The 22,801-nt window shown below is 42.2% G+C and overlaps 2 protein-coding genes across 6 annotated transcripts in view; both read right to left on the reverse strand.

Moving 5' to 3' along the window:
* The window catches only part of LYPD1 (LY6/PLAUR domain containing 1), a 39,090-nt gene extending 26,831 nt beyond the window's left edge, over positions 1–12,259 (reverse strand). Inside the window, exons 1-3 of one of the 2 annotated variants that reach the window (XM_053918598.1) lie at positions 12,056–12,259; positions 11,908–11,937; positions 10,496–10,633 (exon numbers count right to left, since the gene is read on the reverse strand). In XM_053918598.1, the coding sequence (XP_053774573.1) occupies positions 10,496–10,633; positions 11,908–11,937; positions 12,056–12,125 (238 nt within the window). In that variant the 5' untranslated portion in view covers positions 12,126–12,259. Of the gene's footprint in view, positions 1–10,495; positions 10,634–11,907 lie in introns of both variants that reach the window. The other variant, XM_024569608.4, reaches the window with a different exon arrangement.
* Positions 12,260–13,778: 1,519 nt separating this feature from the next.
* NCKAP5 (NCK associated protein 5) overlaps positions 13,779–22,801 on the reverse strand; it is a 902,113-nt gene continuing 893,090 nt past the window's right edge. For 3 of the 4 annotated variants that reach the window (XM_053918599.1, XM_053918602.1, XM_053918601.2), the window contains one exon: positions 13,779–15,272. In XM_053918599.1, coding sequence (XP_053774574.1) covers positions 14,994–15,272 — 279 coding nt within the window. In that variant the 3' untranslated portion in view covers positions 13,779–14,993. The remainder of the gene's footprint in view (positions 15,273–22,801) is intronic. The other variant, XM_053918600.1, reaches the window with a different exon arrangement.

Genomic DNA, 22,801 nt, shown 5'->3' on the forward strand with positions numbered 1-22,801 from the left:
TCTTCAAAAGCACAGCCAGGCCACCTTGAAAGCAAGCTGACAAACTAGAAAAATTGGGTGGTTTACACTTCAGAGTTGTTCTTTCAATGACAGTTGTTGCTAACAGGGAGGGATTAGTTGGTATCTCTGGTTTAACTAAAGAGTAAGTTTAAGGTATATTAAACTTATATTTACTTTATTTTCTTCTTATACTAGAGACTTAAGCTCCCTAATTTCTGATATATTTTTAAATTGCTGACAAATCTGTTTTAGCTTGAAACTTTATTTCTTCAAGTATGCTCCTTCAGACAATATTTACTGAGGGTCTGCACACCAACCAGGGGGTGATCGTGTGCGCATACATGTGTGAAAGAGGAGGGAGGAAGCAAAAAGAAAGCGGGGAGAGGCTGAGAAACAAAGACAGACCGAGTGACAGACAGACAGATGGGCATATGTCTTTTCAAGAGACGGTACACAGAAATGAAAACCATGAGTGAACTCTGGTGAATGAAGCTGTATTTTGATTTCATCAAGAAAAGATTCTCTAAAACACTGAAAGAACTGGGGCCAGCAAAATGCTGGCTGCAGAACACTGAACAGATAGAACCGTCAGAATGTCCTTTTATTACCCTGTCATCACCTACACCAAGAAGGTCGAGTCTAGCAATGCCTCTCAACAGGCGCAGGTAAGCCGGGACTCCAGCTGGCTGTTACTCACAGACCCGGGTTTCACAAGGTTTATTCTAGTCTCTTTAGATTTTAACCCACTCTTAGGTAAAACAGCTGCTTATGACTTGCTTTCTTCTTCTTTTCCCTCTAACCACCAGTGGTAAGCTAAGTCAAAAATTGTTCTACTGTTCAAAAAAGTTAGCGAATACTTTACTCCCAGGTATGTCTCCTCCCACTTTCCGCCTTTCCCTCTTAAGGTAGGGAAGGAACTGCTAGAAAATATTTTGGGCTCACTTTGAAGCCAAGATCCCTTTGCACTGCTAATTTGGATGTTTTCACCGGGTGGAAAACTAGTCAACCTGCCTAGCCTTGCTATTTCTCAATAGATTCTCTGAAAAAGACCTGGAGACCCAAGCAGTTTGCTAGATTTTGCATTAGCAATAAAACAATGTATGAAACTCATCGCCCAGCATCACATAATACACCTGCTTCCACTGATGCTCTTTGAAGAAGCCTCAGCAGAAGGCAAGAGAACTGCTCTGCACATTCGTATTCATGCTGAGTACTGCACACGCCGACTACTACGGAGGGCTGAGCGCGAGCCTGGCGCCACCTGCCTCTGGCACTGTCTCCAGGCGTCCCTCTGCTTTCCTGAACAAGCCCAAGAAATAGAAAAACATAAAAAGCTATTGTCCATGTCCAGTGAGAAATGAAATGCACTGGACCAAGTACCACAACGTCCTTAAAATAATACAACACTTCATCACTTTTGTATCTGGATTCCTCTCTCAATTTGCAAAGTCATAAAGCTCGAATCAACATCTTGAAACATCATGGCTTTCTTCTATGTCAACTCTTTCAAAAAAAGCAATTTATTACTAACTCTCTGTGGTTTCACCTTACGTAAAGCACTTACTTCAGTTCATCTCCTGGTTTGCTTTGAACTGGTGGAGGCAATCAGGAGACTGGAAGCAATCTATTTAGAAGAGAACATGCCCCATAGCAGCAATTTTCAACCATTTCATCTCATGGCACACATAAACAATTACTAAATTTCTGTGGCACACCAAAAATGTTATATATTTTGCCAATCAGACAATAATATAGGTATAATTTTTATTCATTCACAACAAACTGCTATTGTTGTGTTGGCTGCTATCACTTTTATTCGGAAATCTAAGGGAAAAGGGGTCAGTGCCCCTGACTAAATAGTCAGGTATTGCATGTTTTAACAATTTTTGTGACAGGCCTATAGCTCCGGTCTGTGAAAACAGTTTCTGAATCACGATGTAGCCACAACACACAGTTTACCATGGAGAGCAAGAATAAATGGCATATATCATAAGTCTTCTGTTTAGTTGCAAGCTGATTCATCACAGATTTGATTGAGAGGCCTAAGTTATGGATATGGCCTTTTGTGGAGTGCCCGGGAAAGAAACACTCTGTCTTTTACTTGCAACTGTCCTCCTCCTGAAATATAACCCCTTTTACCACAGTGAAAACTACAAAGCAAGGAAGAATCTAGCTTAGTTTTCAAGAAAAGAACAACAAAGAAAAGAGGTTTCCTTCTTTTAGAGGAGTAAAGAGTTCTGTCTACAAAAGGGTATAATCAAGGGTTTGGTTTGGGGGAAAAAAGCTTAGATTTATGCATATTTCACTGAGTACTCATTGTAGATGATCAACTTGTGCCAGCATCATATCTCCTTAGCAAAAATCTTTCCCAGAATGCCTCTGAACCTGTTCTACCCCCAAGCCTTCTCAAGGAGAGAGAGAAATGGACTGGTCATGATGTTTAAGCCCTTAGGAAAGAAAACTCCTTTCTGCTCCACAGTATTCTCACTCTAAAGTTATAAATTAAGATTCCCCCTAGAATAAGAGGTGCATGATTCATTTTTTATTTTCAATGTTATTTTGTATTGGTTTCAAGTATACAGCATAGTGGTTAGACAATCATATACTTCACAAAGTGTTCCCCCAATATTTCCAGTACCTACCTGACACCATAGTTATTACAATATTATTGACTGTATTCCCTGTGTTGTACTTTATATATCAGTGACTGCTGTGTAACTACAAATTTGTACTTATTAATCCCTTCACCTCTTTCACTCAGTCCCCCAAGCCACCTCCCTCTGGCAACCACCAGTCCAGTCTTTGCATCTATGAGTCTGTTTCAATTTTGTTTATTCATTTATTTTTTTCTTTACAGTCCACATATAAGTGAAATCATATAGTATCTGTCTGTCTCTGACTAACTTATTTCACTGAGCACAATAACCTCTAGGTCCATCTACGCTGCCACAAACAGTAAAATTCCATTCTTTTTTGTGGCCAAGTAATAGCCCATTGTAGTATATATGTATCACTGCTTTTTTATCCACTCATCTACTGATGGGCAATTGTTTGTTTCTGTATCTTGGCCATTGTAAATGATTCTTGAGGGCTGTGGCCTATGGATGAGGACAGATATTGGGATGGGCAGCTGGGATCACTGATAAGAGCTTCAGGAGTCAGGACTGACCCATCCAGGTACCCGAGGATTCTTGTGGTTCACGTAAACCAATTCAAGATCCCTTCATTGAAAAGCACGTCCACTCTTTAATAGATGGCAGTAGACAGAGAGTCAATGGATGGGAAGCGTACTGCTTGGCACGAAGCAGATGCTCGATTAACATAAATTTCATTCAGCTCACTGGAATGACCTGCTCTTGGCACAGGCTTTTAGTTCAGCTCAACAAATTGGCTAATTAGTCAATAAAGTTCCAAGGTTCACAGCATGCCCCATCCCACCCCACTCTATAATTCAGGGATTTGCCAAACCTGAGTTTTCCTCTTCAGATCCCCACACAAGCAAAAGGAAAGATGTATCTGAATATAGGAAGTGAAATGGATGAACCTTGGAAATGTTATCGTAAATGAAAGAAGCCAGTCACAAAGGTCACACATTGTGTGATTCTATTAATAGGAAATGCCCAGGACAGGCAAATCCACAGAGACAGAAGTGGATTAGTGGTTTCCAAATTAGTGATTGCTAACAGGAACAGGGCTTCTTCTTGGGCTAAAGAAAATGTTCTGGAATTAGAAATATATCTGCAATTTAATTATATTCACAACTTTGAATATATTAAAAACCACTGAATATATATCTTAAAAGGGTGAATTTTATACATATAAATTATATCTAAATAAAACTTATTAAAAATAAAAAAGAGGAAAATATATAGAATGTCATTATAATGATAGGAAAAAATCCTGGGGAAGGAAAAGGGTTTGAATTTCAGTCCCACTGGCTGTGTGGTCTTGAGCAAATCGCTGAACCTCTCTGCATCTCAGATTCGCCAACTGTCAGGTGAGGATATTATCTCATTGGGAACCTTCTAGGCTAAGTAAAAGGAATTAAAGGTGGAATTCTAGGACCCCTTCAGTCTGAGAAATGAGGTAGTGTGCCAAGTAACTTAGGTGAAGCTATCTGGCCCTGGCCTCCGCGGCAGGTGTGGACAGTGGGTGAGGCAGCTCCTGGGGAGATTTCTGGCAGGTTTCCCTTTTGAGGATTAATTCGTTAAGATGGTTATTTCTCATTGTCTTTCTCTATCTCACAAGAAAACAGATGGCCTGCTTCTACATTTTATAGGGGAGGAAGCTAAGCCCCTGGGATGTTAAGTAACCTCTTCGAAGTTACCAGTGTGGGAAGTGGGGAACATGAGTGTTTTGTTCCCTAATGAAGCTGAATAGCCCTTCCATTTGACAACTAAAAACAGGGCTTAGGTTGTTGAATTCTTCCACATAGTGTGATAATAAGCCTTTTAGCACACCCTGGTTTGTTAGAGCTTGAATCAGTCAACCATTCCAGAAGTATGAAAGAAAGAAAAAATAATAAAAAAGGAGAGGCAGGGAGGGAGAGAGAAACAGAGGAAGCAGACTGTAGATTCAGATCTTTTTGTTTCAGGAATATATAAGGGAGGCAGATTTCCTTTGCAAAGTTCAAAGGAAACGGTGTTTTGTTTCTATACTTCCTTTCGTTTTTCACTTGGGAAGAAGCCCTAGCTTTGAAGCCTCTCTGTTTAAACTCATTAGGAAAACCATCAATGAGGGAAGCTTTCATGAAACCGTAGTGGGAGGAATTCATGTTATGGGAGAGCCAGATCAATCTGCAAACGGTTCATCTATGGAGATGCAAGGTCATCTTTGGCTGCTTGTTCAGCTGGAAAGTTAACATAAACAAATGCTTCACTTACTGGGGAGGCCAAGGGACCAAAGATATTTGAGGTTCATGCTCCAAACACTTCCTCAGAAGCCAGCTATGCCCTCCCCATGAAAGATGGATGCTTCTACAAAATGAAGTGAGAAAACTAATTGGAGAAAGTCTTACCCTGAAGAGAAAGGTGGTGGGTCCCACCAGAAAGGAAGCAGTGATATTGACATTCACTGCACAGAATCTCTTCCTGTGTAATTCATAGCTTTATTTAAGTTGACATGAAAACCTTTTTGGCAGGGCTGATGCTAACACTCAAGGTTATCTTTCCTGACATCTGAATCTTTTTACTTTAAAGTTCTTAAACCTGTTGAAGTCTTGGCAAAGTTGAAATATGGCAAATTTTTATTTTTGTTTTTTACTTTATTCTTAGAGCATAGTCCATAGCCCATCTGATTGACTCAAAATGGATTTGAGGGTAAGAAAATAGGAATGGAAGTGGGGTGTCTAAAAGTGAGCTGACAGGAGAGCACTGGGAGGAGAGAAAATGATGTGGGGTAGACCGGGGACCCTGGAAGATTAACAGATATAAAGGGAATCCTAAAGAAGTTGTTTTGGAACAAGAAAATGTTAGAAATGTCTTCATGCCTAAAATACAACAGGGATAAGTAATTAACATTTTGAACATCTGCAAAGAAGGGGGACTTAATTTCATTTTTCTTACAAGAATTACATATGTATATGAAAATATATACAGACAGTCAGTCCCTAACTTATAATGGTTCAACTTAGGGTATTTTTGTTTGTTTGTTTGTTTGCTTTTTTACTTTTGATGGCACAAAAGCAATATACATTCTGTAGAAACCAAGTAGCTAAGCTATGATGTTTGGTAGGTGAGCTGTATTAAATGCATTTTCAATTTAACAATGTTTTAACCTTACAATGGGTTAATCAGAACACAACCCCGTCGTAAGTTCAAGAGCATCTGCACAGGCCCCAACGTAAAAATACACAGACCAACGCAGGCATGCCCTGTGTGCATGTGCACACCTTAAAGGAAAGAATCCCACTGTAAACGGACTATGATCTAATATTGATTAGCAGAATTGGCACTTCTGCCCGCCAAGCCCACCCCAGTGACAAAATATTGCCTAATATATATTTTTGAATTTATTGGGATGACAGGCTAACAAAATTATACAGGTTTCACCTGCATGACTTTATAACACATCATCTGTACACTGTATTGTGTGTTCACCACCTCAAGTCAAGTCTCCCTCCACCAGTCTTTATCCCCCCATACCCTCCACCCCCTCACAACCCCGCCCATGAGTTCTTCGTCTATTTTTGCTCAGTTTCTCCACCCAGCCCCACCTCCAACAACAGTCAGTCTGTTCTCTATCTGTGAATCTGTTGGAGCCTAATATTTTAAATTCTGATGAAATTAAGCAGAGCATAGATTTAAGAAAACTTAAGCCATGGTTAGCTTTCCATTTCTTTCTACTGAATGGATGACTGATTATTTTAGGGACATCAAGTTCTCACTTGCTGTCCCTTATTCAGCTCATAAGAAAATAGGGCATAAAATTAACCTATTCAAGGCATGGAACCATCACTGTTCAACTTAAGGAGTAACTAACTATCAAATAGGAAAGTCACCATTGCTTATACAGACATAATGCAGAGGCAACATGGCATATAAATCAGTAACTATTGTATTGCAGAACAGACAAATAGATTAATGTATGTTGCAAAGGATGGGTGAAGAGATCGATTAGGTTACTGATTCAGACCATGAACTTTCTCTCAATATACTGCATTTAACTTTTAAATAAGGTTTAGGAGAACCTGTAACATTTTGCTCACTGACAGAACTATATTTTACTAAGGGCAGAAATTGGCTAGTCTATAAAAATTAAATTATACCCCTTTCACTGTATCTAGTCAAGAGGAAACACTCTAATTACAAGACTACACTGTCAAACAAATGCAAATTTTCATTCTTTACACCTTGGTTTTAAAATTTCAAATGGGGTGGGGGCACTTCTGTTAAATGTAAATCAATATTTGAAATATTTTTCAGAGCATATGAAAAGCAAGAGCAAAAGAAATGTCACTATCAAGGGCTCTGCTAAGTAGTTGTGAACTCATTAAGTGTAGAGCTAGTGAGAACAAGTCATTCCTTATGTAATCACTTAAATATCAATTAGTAAGGACAATGGAAGAGGCAGAACAAAGGCCCCCTTCCCTACAGCTGCTCCAGAAATGGCCAAGGGGATAAAGAGCAGTCAAAAATAATATCTCAGCACCTGATAGGAATGCCACTCTGGGGAACAGGTAAAGCTTAATTTTAAATGCACTTCCCAACTGAAAATTAAATGTACTTGCCTCAAAACCCGAAGAGCTGAGTTTGCAGACTTTAATCCAGAAAGGACTAACTGAAGGTGTGGGCATATTTATTGCATCACTGGTATTTTTTGGAAAGAGAATGTCTTTCATTACTGCTTAGTGTCAAACTTGCTTGGTTTATTAAAATCTCTTAGTCCCCTTACAACTCTGGCTTTTCTATAGTACTTATGAAAATGCCAGTCCACAGAGCACTCAAACTAAAAATCCTCTAGTGGGTTCTCATATTCTTTCAATAACCACTTTGTGGCCTGTTCACTCAGCTTGTTCACTAAGTCCACTGGGGTGAATTTGGCAGACATGAAAATTGTCTGATTCTTTAGCACTTTGCCTGGATTATCTTTTCAGGCAAACTTGGCAGCATATTTTACTATATGAGGTGCTGGCCCAGGAAGCAGGTGCCCTTTATTAACAGCTGGCTGGTGGACTTGGATCAGATATCCAACTCTTCTGACCCTTGTTTTCCTCCTCTGTAACAAGTACAGGAGGGTCCAGATCAGCAGTTCACAACTTAGGGACATCCCAGAGTCACTTGGGGAGCTTATAAGAGACCAGAGTCACCCGTGGAACTTATAAAAGACACATGGTCAGGCATACCACAGCTTAGGGACCTGACTTCTAGTGGGGGAGGGTGAAGGAGGGGTGACCCAGACATGTAGATTTGAACAGAACTCCTAGGAAGATTCCTCCATGTGCCCTTAACTGGGAGTCACTGGTCCCTTTCAGTTCTAACGCACGAAGATTCTCAGAACAATGTGTTACTGATCACACAAACAAAAGTCCTCACTTTGATTCCTAACAGTATCATTTTAACAGGCACTACTTTCTCTAGAGTGGAGAAGTGGACCCTGAAGAAGAATTAAATTCTAGTGGGTTGTGGCCTCAAAAGAGGACTCCTAGATTGCTGGGGATACTCCACTTAGAGCCCACCACCTGGAGGAAAGAGCCGGAGGCACAGGGCACACACCAAAAGGGAGCTCTTGTTACATGAGGATTGTACTGCACTGTGGTCCCTTCACACTCAGTTCCAGGTTGGCTCTGCATTGCAGCCAGTAAGAGAAGGGTTAATAGTCACTTACATTGATTGGTCTCTGACAATTACATGGCAATGAAAATGGAAGTGCTTTGAACTATCAACTCCTCCTGCCCCCCAAACCCCTTTTGATGCAGGAATGCATATTTGGCTGCTTTCTATTGAATGCCCTGTTTCCATGTGCACAGGACTCCCAGTCTTCCCCCAGAAACTGGTATTCCTTTGCACCCACCAACTGTGTGTTTCTCAGACTTCACAATTGAGACTACCTTATCACGTCAGTCTCTGGCTACCCCTTGGCCTAGGACATATGGCCAGAGGAACCTGGTTTGGAAACAAGGTGCTCGCCTTGACCATAGCAACTTCAGGCCAGGCATTTACAACTGTCTGCACTAAAATTTTTCATGGATAAGATGGTGTTTTAATGTCTGCTCTGCCTTTTTTATAGTGGGCTCTGGAGAAGAGAATGAAGCAGACAAAACACAGCACTTTGAGAATGAAGTGTGTGGTATTTATCTTAGGTATACTTTTAGAGAGGAAGGAATGTCTGTCAGAAAAAGGATACCTCTTCTGGCTGGAATTTGGTTCATACCTTTCTCTCACCTTATTTCCACCATATACCATATACTTTATTTCTCACCATAAAACATGGTATCAAGGTAAGCAGTGGTCTTGAGGATTCTGAAGAAGTTCCTAATGTGTCCACGGTACAGCCCCCCTTTTTTTCTGGCTCTAATCTACTGCCTGGAAGAAAGCTGCAAATATTCTAAAGTAAGAAAGTGTTCAGAATGGTTCACTGCAGTCCCTTTGGTAGAAGGGCAGTAAACTTTTGCTCAGGTACAATGTTCAGGAAGAAAACATGTAGAAAAGAAACAATTTGTCAGAACCATCTATATCAATCTTGACTAAAGAATCATCGCTAAGTTTTGTTTTGTTTTACTTTTTCAATAGCCAAATCCCATATGACAAACAAGGCATATTGTGCATCTTGGGACAGGTTATTCTTGAGAGCAATTACATTTCAGATTTCCATTCTTTGGTGGCAAGAATCCACACCCAGGCTGATAAGGACCAACAGAGAACAGGCTTTAAAACCACACACAGACACACACACACACACACACAGACATACACACCACATCATAGCACACTGAGGAGCCATCTGCTCCTCAAACAACTGTGTAGTTAGCAACAAGGCATCTCCAGGCCCTTCTCCGAGGAGAAACTACTTTCCCAAGGAGCTGGCTTCAGACCCATAGCCCTGGCTTTAATTTGTCACGTGTTAAGGAGGTCATTTGGCAGTTAGATGCCTTCATTGTGTTCCCTGGGCAGTGCAGCTCAGCAAACTAAAGCGGGGCAGGGGTTTGGATCAGTCAGTAGTATTCGCCACATGATGCCATTTCCCACTTAGTCAATATTCTTAAAATGGACAATTATGTTTATGGGTCTGACCTCAAAATCGAAACTACGGTTTCACTATTTCCCCCAAATTCCAGTTGCTCTTTTAGGAGCTTTGATTTCTGATAAGAATGTTGGTAGGGACTGGGGAGTTCCACCTCAGTGAGAAGACTCTGGTCGGCTGCAGTGAATAAGGAGGTCCGCACGCTCGAGACCCCTTCTCTCCTTGCATAAGCCCAGGCCTTCTCATCAGCCAGCCAGCTGGCCACTAAGCTCGTGGCGCTGGGAACCACATTCCTTTGAGAGATCTTGGCAATTTGTGCCTGGAATGTAATGCATTAGTTCTAAAATTAAATAAAGATCCTGTAATGTTCTTCAAAGAAATATAGTGTGGCTCTATGACAAAACACATTTTTTCAAGCTCTGACCTCTGCGAACTTCAACTAGCTTCATAGTTTAGGCTGACATTGCTCACAGGGTACTGTGTAGTTGTCCAAGCAGAACTGGTTATCTGTATATTTTCCAGCCTTCTGATAAACTTTTAGCAGGGGGAGGTGAGAGGAGTAAATAAAAAGAGACACACTCAGTAAATGCACGTTCTGCCCAAGTCCCTTGAGGGGAAGCCCAGGTAATTAAGTCTGATGAGATTAAAGTTACTTGGAACTCTTCATTTTCCCAGCATTGCAAAAGTAAATCTGTGATAACCAGTGTGTATGCATTAAATCAAAGTCAGTTCCTTTCCTGTCATTGAATGGTTCCCTCACTTGCACCCTCAACCCAGGCTTCAGAGGAGACTGAGAAGGTTGCAGGACTCTTACCCGCACTTTGCTCCATCACTTCTTTCTGACACATGTCCTGAACGTTCACCGTGCAATTCACGATGAATTCCGGGGAGGAGCAGTCGTTGTTCAACTGGAATTCTTCACACTGGTAACACTGGATTTGCAGCGCAAAGCCTGCGGGACAGAGGCAGTGGGGTTCAGATCCAGCCCCTACAAAGACCCCCCGGGATACCAGGGATACCACGACCCTTGGCACTGATCCAGCCGCTGGGGTGCTAGTGCTCTGCGCTCTTAGGGTTTCCGAGTAAGGCCACTGTGGCGCTGAGGCCGGCAGGGGGCGGCGCGGGCACCCAGGATCCCACAGAATAAAGTGGAATTCTGCCCGCTACACCTGGACCCACGCTCCTGTAAAAAAGGAGCCGGTACAACACCACACCTGGCCTTTCCACGTGGAAGTTCCAAGGAGAAGTATGCAATCCGGAAAGCGAAGTAGCTCCAGACACAGGCGTCGGCTCCAATCTACGCCGAAGGATTTGCCTAATTGTTAATTGGTTACAAATTACTTAATTACTGTTTTCGCACCATTCGCGATTGCACTTGCAGACGCCTTTTTAGTTTCACTTAATTTTTTAAGTCAGCATTCCTGTGCCGTCACTCCGAGACTCCCTACGCGACCACAAGTGCTACCGCGCCCCAAGTCCCCAGACTGGTCCAGAAGCAGCAGGGGTGGCCGTAGTGGCTGGGGAGGGGCGTGTGTGTGCGCGTGTGTACCACGGGACGCGACACTACAGCGCTTTCTTCTTGGCTATCAGGGCAACCATTTGGCTAGGGTCCCCGGTCGAGGTCCCAGCTCTGCATAGCTCTCAGAACTCTGTTGCGTACTGGAAAGAAGAGCGAGACGTTTTTGCATCTTTTATCGCTCCAGCCTGGCTGCTCTGCTTGGACGTGCGAGCTCCAGTTTAGACCTAACTCATGCTCCTGCACCGGTGAGCCAGGTTCCCAAGCTCGCACTTCCCAGCCCCAGATCCGCCGCGCTCCAAGCGCAGCAACACAACCCGGGCGCGCCCCAGCCACAGGCTGCCCAGAGAACCGCTCACCAGTCGGCGGCGCCACTCCCACGGGTTGTTAGAGACGCCTGACAACTTGGTCCAGTTGCGGGCTATCAGTCCCCTCCCTCTTCGAGACCCCAACCTCGCTCGGACCCTCCCGCCTCCCCAGCCCTTCTTACGACAGGTGCAGCCCGCGCATCTGCAGCTCGAGTCCCGAAAATCCGCGGCTCCTGCCTCTCCTCCATCAGCGCGGGACTTGGAGACTTTCCCACCTAGAGCCTCTGAGCACCAGCCACTGCCGAACTCCAGCTGAGCAACCTCTGCGCATCCCCGGGCGAAGGGGCAGGCGGGTAGAAGCAGCGCGCTCCCCTGGCTGGGCTGCGGGCCTCTTCGTCTTACCTTGAAGCAAAAACAATCCGCAAAATGTTGCTGCGATGCCGAGGATCCACATCCTCCCGGAGCCTCTGGGCCGGGAGCGGGCTAGCGCCTCAGAGGCGGCGACCGCTGCCCGGGCCGCAGCGGCTGTGGCTGCTGAGGCTTCTGTGGCCCGCGCTGCTGCCGCCGAGGCGACCGTCGCAGCCGAGAGGAGCCGCAGGTGCCGCCAGCCGCGCCCGCATCGCCCGCGCTGGGGCTCCCGACTGCGGGTCGCAGGACCTCTCAGTTGCTCTCCGGGGCAGAGCGCCGCCTCTCCGGAGTTGTTGGCTGAGACTGAAGGAAGTGCTGGAGATCCAGAGCACCCCAAAAGTCTCGCCTCTTCTCCCCACCTCCCACTCCAGGCACCACGTGACGGCTGCCGAGTTGGGGTGGGGGTGGCGGGCGGGGAAGGCTGGGACTGTCTTTCCACGTCCCCACCCCCTTTCTATCGCCCTCTTCTCCCGCCTCCGCACGTCCCTAGGACAGGGAGCCCGGGGGGAAACGGACACTTAGTTTTCCGAGGTGGGGAAGCTGGAGATCCGTGAAGCGTGAGAAGGGAGCAGCAGGTGCCGCGGCGACGCTGACTGAGGGACCTGCGAGGTGGGATCGGGAGACTACGTGCCCCGCGGGCCCTCTGGCCATAGGTGTGCGCTACCTACGACCGCTGCGCTCCGGGGGGCCCTCCAGATCCCCGCGGCTGACGGGTCCCAACAGCAGGGTCCGGCCCAAAAAGCTGGGGCTGGGGGCGCGCTCCTGTGCGTCTGGCAAAGTTGCACACCTGCAGACGCCCTAGGGTGTCCCGCTCAGTTGCGTCTTCTCTTCCTCCAAGTAGCCCATCAGTAATTGCCAGACTTGGCTTCCTCTGCGGCAGGGTGGGCGGGGTGTGGTGGGGCCCTCGCCTGGACTGGAGAGCTAGCTCCAGGCAGCCCTCCTTTCGTCTGCCTGGGCGCACCGCTGGCGGGTGCAGTGACACTGTACTAGGAGAGGGACACCCCGGGGACTACCGTCGCGAGCTCCCACTAGAAAGCAAATTGGGGTGAAGAAGGGAGTTGCTATCCTCTATCATCTTCCTCCAAAAGGCCGGGCAGCTTCATCTTGTTCTCCTCAAAGCCACGGGTCATTAGTATACGCTCCCGCGTCCTCACTTGTACCGCGCCTTCCCCGCCCAGGACTCGGTCGCCGGCTGCTCCGGCACCCTCCCTCCTCCTATTCTTCCTCTTCGGTTCCAGCCACCCACCTTGAGTACTGCTGGGGACGCCGACGCCAAAGGTGCTACGCTTGCTGCTTTCTTCGCGGTTCGCGCCGCTGAGCCTTGCAGCAGGTGGTACAGGAGCCCGGCGGCCCGCGCGCCCGCGGGAGAGTCTTGATGCCTCCGCCCCCAACCCGCGCGTTCCCACCGCCCCCAAATCCCTAGGGAGCATCCATTTCTGTGGACATGGCTTCATAAGCTTTGCCCCTCTTCTCCTTCTCCTCGGGCTACGTCTTGGAGGCAGCTCTCGAAGGCCGGGACGCTGTTCATTTATTTCCCCATCCTGCCAGCAGAGCAGGTCTGGAAATGTGCACAAATGACTTTCTTGTAATTCCTCTGCAGAGATCATGCCACATCTCCCTCAGGCTCCTTCTCTCCCTTTTCACCCCCGTTTCCTTTCATTTCTAGCTAGTTAACCGCTCGGGGAGACTGAAATGCTTTGACCATTACTCGTTTGTGTGCAGACTCTGATCTGACAATTGGTGGAATTGCTATCTCTGGAGAAAGAGGGCTAGTTTATTTATTCCTTGGGAAATTCATTCTTGGAGCACGTGTGAGATTCAAATAATTAACTGGGCCACAGCCTCCTTAAACAAATTTAGAGGGTTCAGTTGTGATATGCCTTTTATTCAGAAATGAAAAAAAGAATTTTTAAGCCTGAAAGACAATGACACTTTACATAATTTTCAATGAAGACAACAAAATTCAAATATAACAATTGCACAAATTTACTAAGTAACACTGGTCATACAATAGTCTTTAAAGAAACAAGTGTGTACTAAAGTAACCATACAGATCCTAAAAATATTTTTATTATGCCTAGTTTACAAGCTCCTGTACAAAAGCAATTATAAATAGTTCACATCTAGAAAAAATACACATAACCTTTAAAATAGAATTTATCCTTACATATAAACAGACTTTGTAGAAAAAAGGATATCAAAAAGTGAGATTTTTCATAGCACCATTTTAATTTTTTTAAATCAACATTGCGATTAGAAATTTGTTTTCATTCTAGATTGCCCAGATTTTAATAAAAAGAGCAGGAAAATAAAAACCAAAAAGTGTTCAGAATCATAGGGAAGCACTAAGTGGAAGAAGATGTAAGGAAATGTTTGGAGGGAAAACCTATTGAAAATAGAATTAGGTAACTTCTGATACACATCGCTATGGATCAATGTCGCACTTCACCTTTTTCAGCACCCTTTACCTTTTTCGGTAGAAGCAGAATTACACTTATTACTAGAGCCTGAATCTCTCTGGCAACAATCCTAAAATTGCACTAAAATTAAAGTTTCTATGCAATAGAGATTGGGAGACGGAGGTTACAATGAGCGCTCTGCTTTTTGGCAGGTACTATTTTAGGTTTACGGAGTGTACCCACAAACAATCTGGGCACTAGGACAAAGAGCTGAACAAAACTTCAGTTGGAATTTTTAAAAAATATATTGTCATCAATGTCTAAAAGACTTAGGATATCATTTCAAGAGCATGGCACTGATTCAATTTATTGCTTTTCTTTTTGCTACAAATATAATTTCTTTTCCAAAAAATTTACAACTTCTGTACAAGTATTCAAAAAAAAGTGCAAAAGTAAGACTTCTGTATTGTGGGTGTGTTTACTTTTAACCCTCATGAGACACAACAAACGGAGTCTATATTGCCCTGTCCGAGAGGAAAGCTACAGTGGGTGGCTTGCTGTGAACCTGACAACATAGCCTCTGGTGTTATAATAGTTTATTGTTGTCATCTCTACCTGTGCCTCGCCACCCCTGTTTCTTAAGTGCTCCATTTCCAGCTCACCATAGAGAAAAAAAGTCCTTTATGTGTCATTTGAACCCTGACTCGCACAGGAAGAGAAGCTATCATATAAGGAATCACTCAAAGATTCCAAATTGTCTACACCGGGCCTGTCGGAGATACTCAAAGATGCTTCTTCACTTTTTTCTTTTTCTTGCTTTCGTTCTTCAACCTTGTTCAGAGAGTTCTCTTTTTCTAATAAAATCGCAGTATTGCTGTTATATTTATTGAATGACTCCAGGGAAATTTTAGATAATCTATTCTCAGGATCCTCTTTTGTTTCATCAACTTGTTTCAATTTCTGCAATAAAAAGGAAAAATATTAGAAGCATATTTCTTAGAAATCAAGTTATTCTATCCAATATTCAATTATTACTGCCTGTATAAAGTACAGTTTAAAGGTACAGAGAGAACCTACAAGTCTTTAACAAGCTTCTAGTGTAATTAAGTGTAATAAAACCAATTTTGGGGATAAATCAAGACTTTAATCATTTTGGTGAGATAAATAGGTCCCAATTTGCAAACCAGTTAAGTGCCACTTAATTTCATTTCAAATGGATCCATTTGAAATTTGTTCAGGTAAAGTGCCTTATTTTTCTTTATCAAAGTTTTAGACTACTCCCTTTTCTTACTAAATAGTATTAGTTTTCCACTTGCAAAGTATGGATAGGGATTGAATTTCAGCCAGAAGTTAAAGTTATGTGTAAAAAACAGAACAAGAAAACAAACAAAATATACACAATCCCCCTTAAATTGCCATGAAATTAAGTACATGTTAAACTTATCAGAAGCACTGTCATTTTGTCCCTTTACAAGTCTCAAGGTATTTGAAAGAGAATTCCAGGTTAGTGGGTATAGACTTTAGTAGGCCCAAGGGCTTAAAAATCAAGGTAACAGGTGTACACCTTAGTATCCACACCCCTCCAGGAGGTTCTAGTAACATCAATTTAAAGAGGGATATTTCTAGGGTATTATTGGTAACCTCTAGGAATATTTTAAATTCCCTAGGAATTTATAAAACATTGCAGGCATATTTAATAATTATTATAGATAAACTCTATGCACATTAATGTATCAGTTGCTCAAGTGGCTCCTAAGGTCTGAGGTGGGAGGAGAGGAAGCACAGGAGCAAGAAGCAACAAGTGTGGAGGGGGTAACGTCATTAACGCATTTCTCATCTTTTCCTCTTTCGTGCAAAAAGGCCATCCGAACATAGAAAGAAGTATGGACAAGGTTCAGAGATGATAATGATAGGTACCGTTTATTAAGCACCCACTACATAAAAGACACTGAACATATTTTATCTATAAGCCTTTCACAAACCTGCAAGTTACACATCCCCATTTGAAAGACAAAAATATGGCTCAGAGTGACAAGGTTACTTGCACAAGGTCACTCAGCGAGTGATTGAGAAGAGGATTTGAATTCCTGTCTGGCTGGCTTCCATGCTCTTGTTTTACCATGCTCTTATGTAATAAAGGACAAGATGTCCTGTATTTTCTTTTTTAAGTTTTGCCACCCAAATACTCCACTTGCCAAACCACCTCTATCATTACCGTCCAAGGCCCTAACATATGCAGTTCATTTGCCCAGACAGTGGGCGCACATGCCTACTATGGACATACAAAGGTGAAATGAGGAGATTGTGCTCTGATTCAGGAGAAAACAGACATGGCCAAAACCTATGGATTCTCACATGTTAAATATTTAATAGAAAGAGAACAGAAAATGGTATGGAAGTGGATGACTTCAGTGTTCCAGGAGCATACTCAGAGTTTCTTTCTCTGCTGTGGGAAAGGGCGTAATTCTATGCAAATACTTGAAAAATCATCTGTGAAGTGGTGTGTATTTTGTTATATTATTATTATGAAGAAGCATGACTTAAGAGCTAGTTTTCAATCTCAAATGGTTACCTTGAAACCATAGGTGGGTCAAGGAACAGATTCCTAGACAATTACAGTGAACTGTTTCCATAATTAGGAATAACTCCAGGCAACAGTCCCTATTCATGTCACACTAATCTTTAGACATTTTACAAAGAATTGTATAGCACAGTACTAAAAATACATGGAGAGACTAGGAAATGCTTTGATTATATTAAATGTGGGTAAATAAAGGCCATTCAATATGATTTTCTCCTCACCTGAATATCTTCTCCCTTTTTCTTCATTCAAGAACCACAAGGGTTTTCCTTGCCCATTTCTAGTCAATGTGGATCTCAAATTTATTCAATAAACATTTATAAGAGAGGCAGATAGAAGGTTTTGGTGCGGAGGATATACAGCTGAATAAAATTGCATCCTGTGGAGGGAAGTTGGGGCCCTGGAGGCAGACAGACCTGAGCCTAAATCTTAGACCTGCCCAGGAGTCTCCTTCCTCAGGGGTGAATGGTAATAAGACACACCTTTATTTCAGGATTGATGTATTAGAAATACAACACCCCAAGACCCTGACACATAGTACTAGGTACTCAATAAATGATACAATAAATAAACAACTGTAAGACAGAATTCTTGTTCTAGAACAGTTTTTCTCAAACCGTGTTCTCCAGGCCAACACCAGTATCTCTTCAAAGCTTATTAGAAATGCACATTCTTGAGCCCCACCCAGATTTTCTGCATCAGAAATGCCAACACCCAGCAAATTTTTAACAAGCTCACCAGGTGATTCCCATATATGCTAAAATTTGAGAATCACTAGTCTAGAAGAACCTGTAGTCTTGGAAAGTAGGTGAAAAATATAATTCAATGTGTTACGGTAGAGATGAGGAAAGACATGTGGTTACCATTAAAATGCCCACATCCTATTAGACATAGATCATGCATCACGTTTTCTAAGTGCTTCATGCTTACAGGTTTGTTTCTTCAATTAATTATAACAACATTACTCAATTAAATATAACAACACTTACATTGGTCAGGGAGGTGACAGAAATAAACAAATGGCTCATTTTAAGTAAAAGCACATGGTCTTCATAGTCTTTTATTTTCAGTTTTCATGAGAGGTGGGTACAGAATTTTATTTATTTATTTTTTACTGTAAGAACAACATCAGTGCAAGAGTTACAATGAGGGCCAATTAGCATTCAGCCTCAGTGTTGGGGAGCGAGAGGGAGTGGTGAGGACTGTGCTCAGCTCATGAGCATGTGCCTAATTTAAAGGCAGGAGCAGCTACAGGTGAACCTTGTGGGATATTGTGGGTTCAGTTCCAGCGCCCTGCAACAAAGTGAGTCATAATCTACTTGCTGGCTGAGGCTCCTGCCTTCAATTTGTAAAAAAAAAAAAAAAGCAAGAATTGTGAAGTGTAATAAAGTGAAGCAGAGTAAAACAAGGTATTCCTTTAAGTAAGTTTAGCTTATCTCTGCTGTGCAGAAATGTGGGTGGGTCCAGGTTTTTTTCTTTTAAAGGTGAGGTCATAAATCTAGATCAATATTTACTTATATTTGAAATCCTTTGATTTTTAGTTATTTATTTATATTAAGAATAGATGGAACAACAATAATAATAAAAACTCCATTATTGCCCTGGCCGGTTGGCTGAGTTGGTTGCAGTATTGTCCCATATAGCAACAAGGTTGTGGATTCGACTTTCAGTCAAGGCACATATCTAGGTTGCAGTTTTGATCCCCGGTCAGGGCGCATACTGGAGGCAACCTATCAAAATTCCTCTTTCACATTGATGTTTGTTTCCTATTTTTTCTTCTCTCTCTTTTTCTCTCTGTCTCCCTTCTTCTCTTTCTAAAATCAATAAACATATGCTCAGGTAAGGATTTAAAAAATCCAGTATGTTAAATGCAGTTTTTGCATTGTTTCAACGCTGAAGCTAGAGATCATATTTTAGACTTGTTTTTTGTCCTAGCAGACCCTTGCATCTCCATTCCCCTGCCAGATTTCTCCCTAAAGGGCTAACCCAGCAATTTTCAACTGGTGTGCCACGAGAATTTTTAAAACATGCAGTACCTGACTATTTAGTCAGGGGCACTGACCTCTTTTCCCTTAAATGTCAAATAAAAAAATGACAACAGCCAACACAACAATAGCCATTCGATGTGAATGAATCAACATTACACCTATTTTTGTCAGATCAGCAAAAAATATAATACATTTTTTGGTGTGCTGCAGAATTTTAGTAATTAGTTTATATGTGCCATGAGATGAAAAATGTTGAAAATCACTGGCCCAACCCAATGCTAATTCATCAGTAGATTCTCTATGGGCACTTAGTGATGAATTCAGCTTTCTCTAGCTTCAGCAGTCTCAGCTTCTGGCTTGGGCTTCTCTAGTGGTCCTGTCAGCTAAGTATAAAAGCAGTAAAGTAGCTTACTTCTCTGCCTACAGTTAGAAACATACCAAACTAGCCTCAACATTGTCCTGTCAGATTGTAGGTATTTTAAAAATGTTGAAATCACATAATATTTAAATTTAAAATATAAGGATTGAGGTCAAACAGTAATGTGCTAATGATGTAATCTGTTCAATGGGAACAAAATAGTGCTTGTCAGTTTGTAGCAACTGTATGCAAAGGTGCTTTGCAAACTAATCATGGTAATAGCAGCATTTAATTGAGTGCCTGTTCTGTGCAGATACTCTGCTAAGCACATTGCACTGATTATCTGTTTTCACCCTCACATCGATTCTATGGGTAGGATTCTTTAGTGTCTCCATTTATGGGCAATAAAAGCATGAGGAAGTTAAGTAACTTCTTTAAGGTCATGTAGCAGTACATGGTAGAGTCTGGATTTGCGCCCAGGCAGCCTGCCTACAGAGCCCAAGCTCTTAACCTCTGTCCTGGAAAAGAACTTTACAAATATCAGCCAACATTGTCTTAAGGGGAACATCTAAAATAAGAATTACAGAACAACAACAATACTATTAATAACAAACCTAGTAAACATGAGTGTTTGACGACGATTGTGGAGGTTCCATAAAACATCTTGATTTCCTTCATATATTATGCTTCATCAGAATTATGATGAAATTAAAATACTACAGTTGTCACCTATAGGTGGCAACAGTTGTACAGTTCACTTTTTGTTGGACTTATTATTGCACTTGGGCTAACCAGGGAAGGTAAGAATAATTTTCTAGTTTAAAATCAATAGCTTTGCATATTCTTAAAATATATTCCTGTCTTTCGTGTAACCATGGCATTATGAGTGATAATTAAAGCAAGAGGTAGTGACATAGAAATACCTTGAGAATTATACCTTAATTCCTTGTAGTCAAATAATCAATCAAACCAATCTACTAAGTAACTGGCTTTGTGTGAATAATTGTTCAGTCTTGATTCTCAGAGGAAGTTTCCTAGAAGAGGGGGCTCTTGGAAGGATTTTGAAAGGTGAATAGGATTAGGACACACAGCAAGTAAGAGGGAAGGCCTGCCAATACACTTCCTACTGCACCTGTAGATAATTCTGCAGCCTACTTGAGCCCAGTAGTTGCCCACAGATAGAGATGTGCCTATCCCATGGGCTTCGAAGGACCCCAATTGGGTTCAGGAAAGCATCAACCCAGCTTATAATCTGGGGTTATAAATAATAAATAGCTTTTATTTCCAAAGAGTTTTTCCATCATGACCTCACTGCCCTTACATCATCAGCCTGGAAGTGAGGGAGGCTGGTGTCAGCTGGGGTATTTATGGAATGTGTGGTTCAGACAAATTCAAATTAGGTGAAATTAGACCTGGAAATTTATTTCTTAATTTTCATCACAAAAACACATGCCATTTTTTCCCATTGTCAACAGTAATCATGGAGTAGAGATTCTGCCTAGACCAATATCCTGAACACCAGGAAGGATAAAATAGAAGGTTAGATGTACCTTTGCCATAAGGAAAAGATGGGAAGACTATAAAAGTTGATACCAAAAAACTCAAGTGATAAACCAGAAGAAATACATGCATAATGATATCAGCTTAAAGGATATGTACAGCCAGAAACTTCTGCCCATAATAGGCGAGAAACAAGCAGCAAACTCATGACATAGTGTAATAAATTACTGTTCCATGATGAGGGCTAATCTCTGATTACTTCAAAGAAGTTTCCATCAATTGATTATATTTTGAATACATTGGTTAGTCTACTGTACAATATCTGTACAGTAGATTAAAGAGATTAAAGAGGTTAAAATCTGCTTGTGAACTTTAGATAGCATCATTCCTCAGCTGGGTGCTCATACTTGTAAAAAAGGACTGGAGCTCTTAGCACAAATTAATGCAAACAGTATCTTCATTGACATAATTTCTTATATCTCTATTACTATATATAGTCACTGCCAATCTGTTTAGGAATAATAGCTATATTTGTAAAGTGTTTTCACTGCATGCCAGGCACTGGGCTGAATGCATTTCATGAATTATCTCATTTAATCCATACAGTAACCCTATGAGACAATACTTTTATCATTCCTATTACACAAATGGGAAAATGCAGGGTAGAGAGGTTTAAATACTAGGCCACATACACATGGCCAACAAGTTAGGACATCAGGGTTTAAGAAGCAGTCTGACTACAGAGCTTGGGATCTTAATCATGACACCAGGCCTTTGGAAACCAGTGTTCAGTGTCTGCCACTGTGCTAACTGGCTGTGTGACCCTCTGAACCTGAGTTTCTTTCCATTAAAGTTTGTAAGAATCTTCCTGCTCTGAAAGCTCTATGACTCTGAAATATTTTTTTTTAATTTTAACCAATAACTTTGTTGATTTGGATATTTTGAGTATGTTGGCTATTGCCTGTGTGGTATAATGTTGATTGTTCACTTTTTTCTTTTTTCTTCTTTCTTATTAAATTATTTTTGTATTGTTGTTCTATTATACTTGTCCCAATTTTTCCCCCTTCGCTCTCCTCTGCCTGTCCCACCTGCCCCAGCTCCCACAGTCAATTAATTGGGTGTCTGCTGTGCGTCTATTATTGGAATTTGAGGTGGCACAATAAATAACTCTCCCACTTCTAAATGAGTAAGATAAGATAAAAGGGCTGATGGGAGGCTGAAATATCAGCTTTATTTTTGAGATAAATAATTATCTGATATATATTGGAGAATGAACTTTCTATCCACAAAAGGGTGGGTTTCCTAACACTGGTCTCCAGAAATAGGCAAGTTAGTAACTAGCAGTCCTGGGCTGGCGGGCAAGTGTCTTCCACTGAAATCGTCAGTGTGGACAGAACAGAATGTGAGCTTCTCACAGTCAGCCTGACCCCAGAAGAAGGGTGAGGCCAGCAGGGGGTGGGCCTGCCAGTCTTCCCTGTTCCTCTCTGATACTTGCTAATTAAACAAGCCACCCCTCACTCTCCTGAGAAGTGAAGAGAGGGGCTCAGAGTTGCCAGGAGTGTTATTCTAGAAAGCCGCTTCCTCATGGAGAGAAATACCCAAAATTAGGAAGAAGTGCCACCACCACCCAACATTTCTCATGACACACAGTGATGCAGACTTTATCTGAGCATATATGTAATTAGGGCCAAGGAGACGCAGGAAGCAACAATTTTGAAAAATTACATTTATAAATGCTTTGTCACTTAGTTATAATTAATTTTCATTTTTTAATTTTTTAAGAAAAAAGATAAAAGAAAATTCAGAGCCTGCAGTGAGTTGGGTTGAGCAGGGAAACCTCTCCATGTGCAAAAAAATAGGAAGGAGGTGACTTAGCAGAGGTGAAAGATAGGAGTGCTTTCATTTGGAAGCAAACAAATCAAACACAGCAGAGAGTCTGACCAGTGCTGGGCTTTAAGCTGAAGTTGAAGGTATGATTTCCCCCATCCCTTTTCTGATGAGCCAATCTTGGGCACTAGGAAGATGGAGGCAGGGCAGAGTTATGTATTATGCTCTTTTTGTG

The sequence above is a fragment of the Desmodus rotundus genome, chromosome 2 (genome assembly GCF_022682495.2).
Source record: "Desmodus rotundus isolate HL8 chromosome 2, HLdesRot8A.1, whole genome shotgun sequence".
In the NCBI taxonomy this organism is placed as follows: Eukaryota; Metazoa; Chordata; class Mammalia; order Chiroptera; family Phyllostomidae; genus Desmodus; species Desmodus rotundus.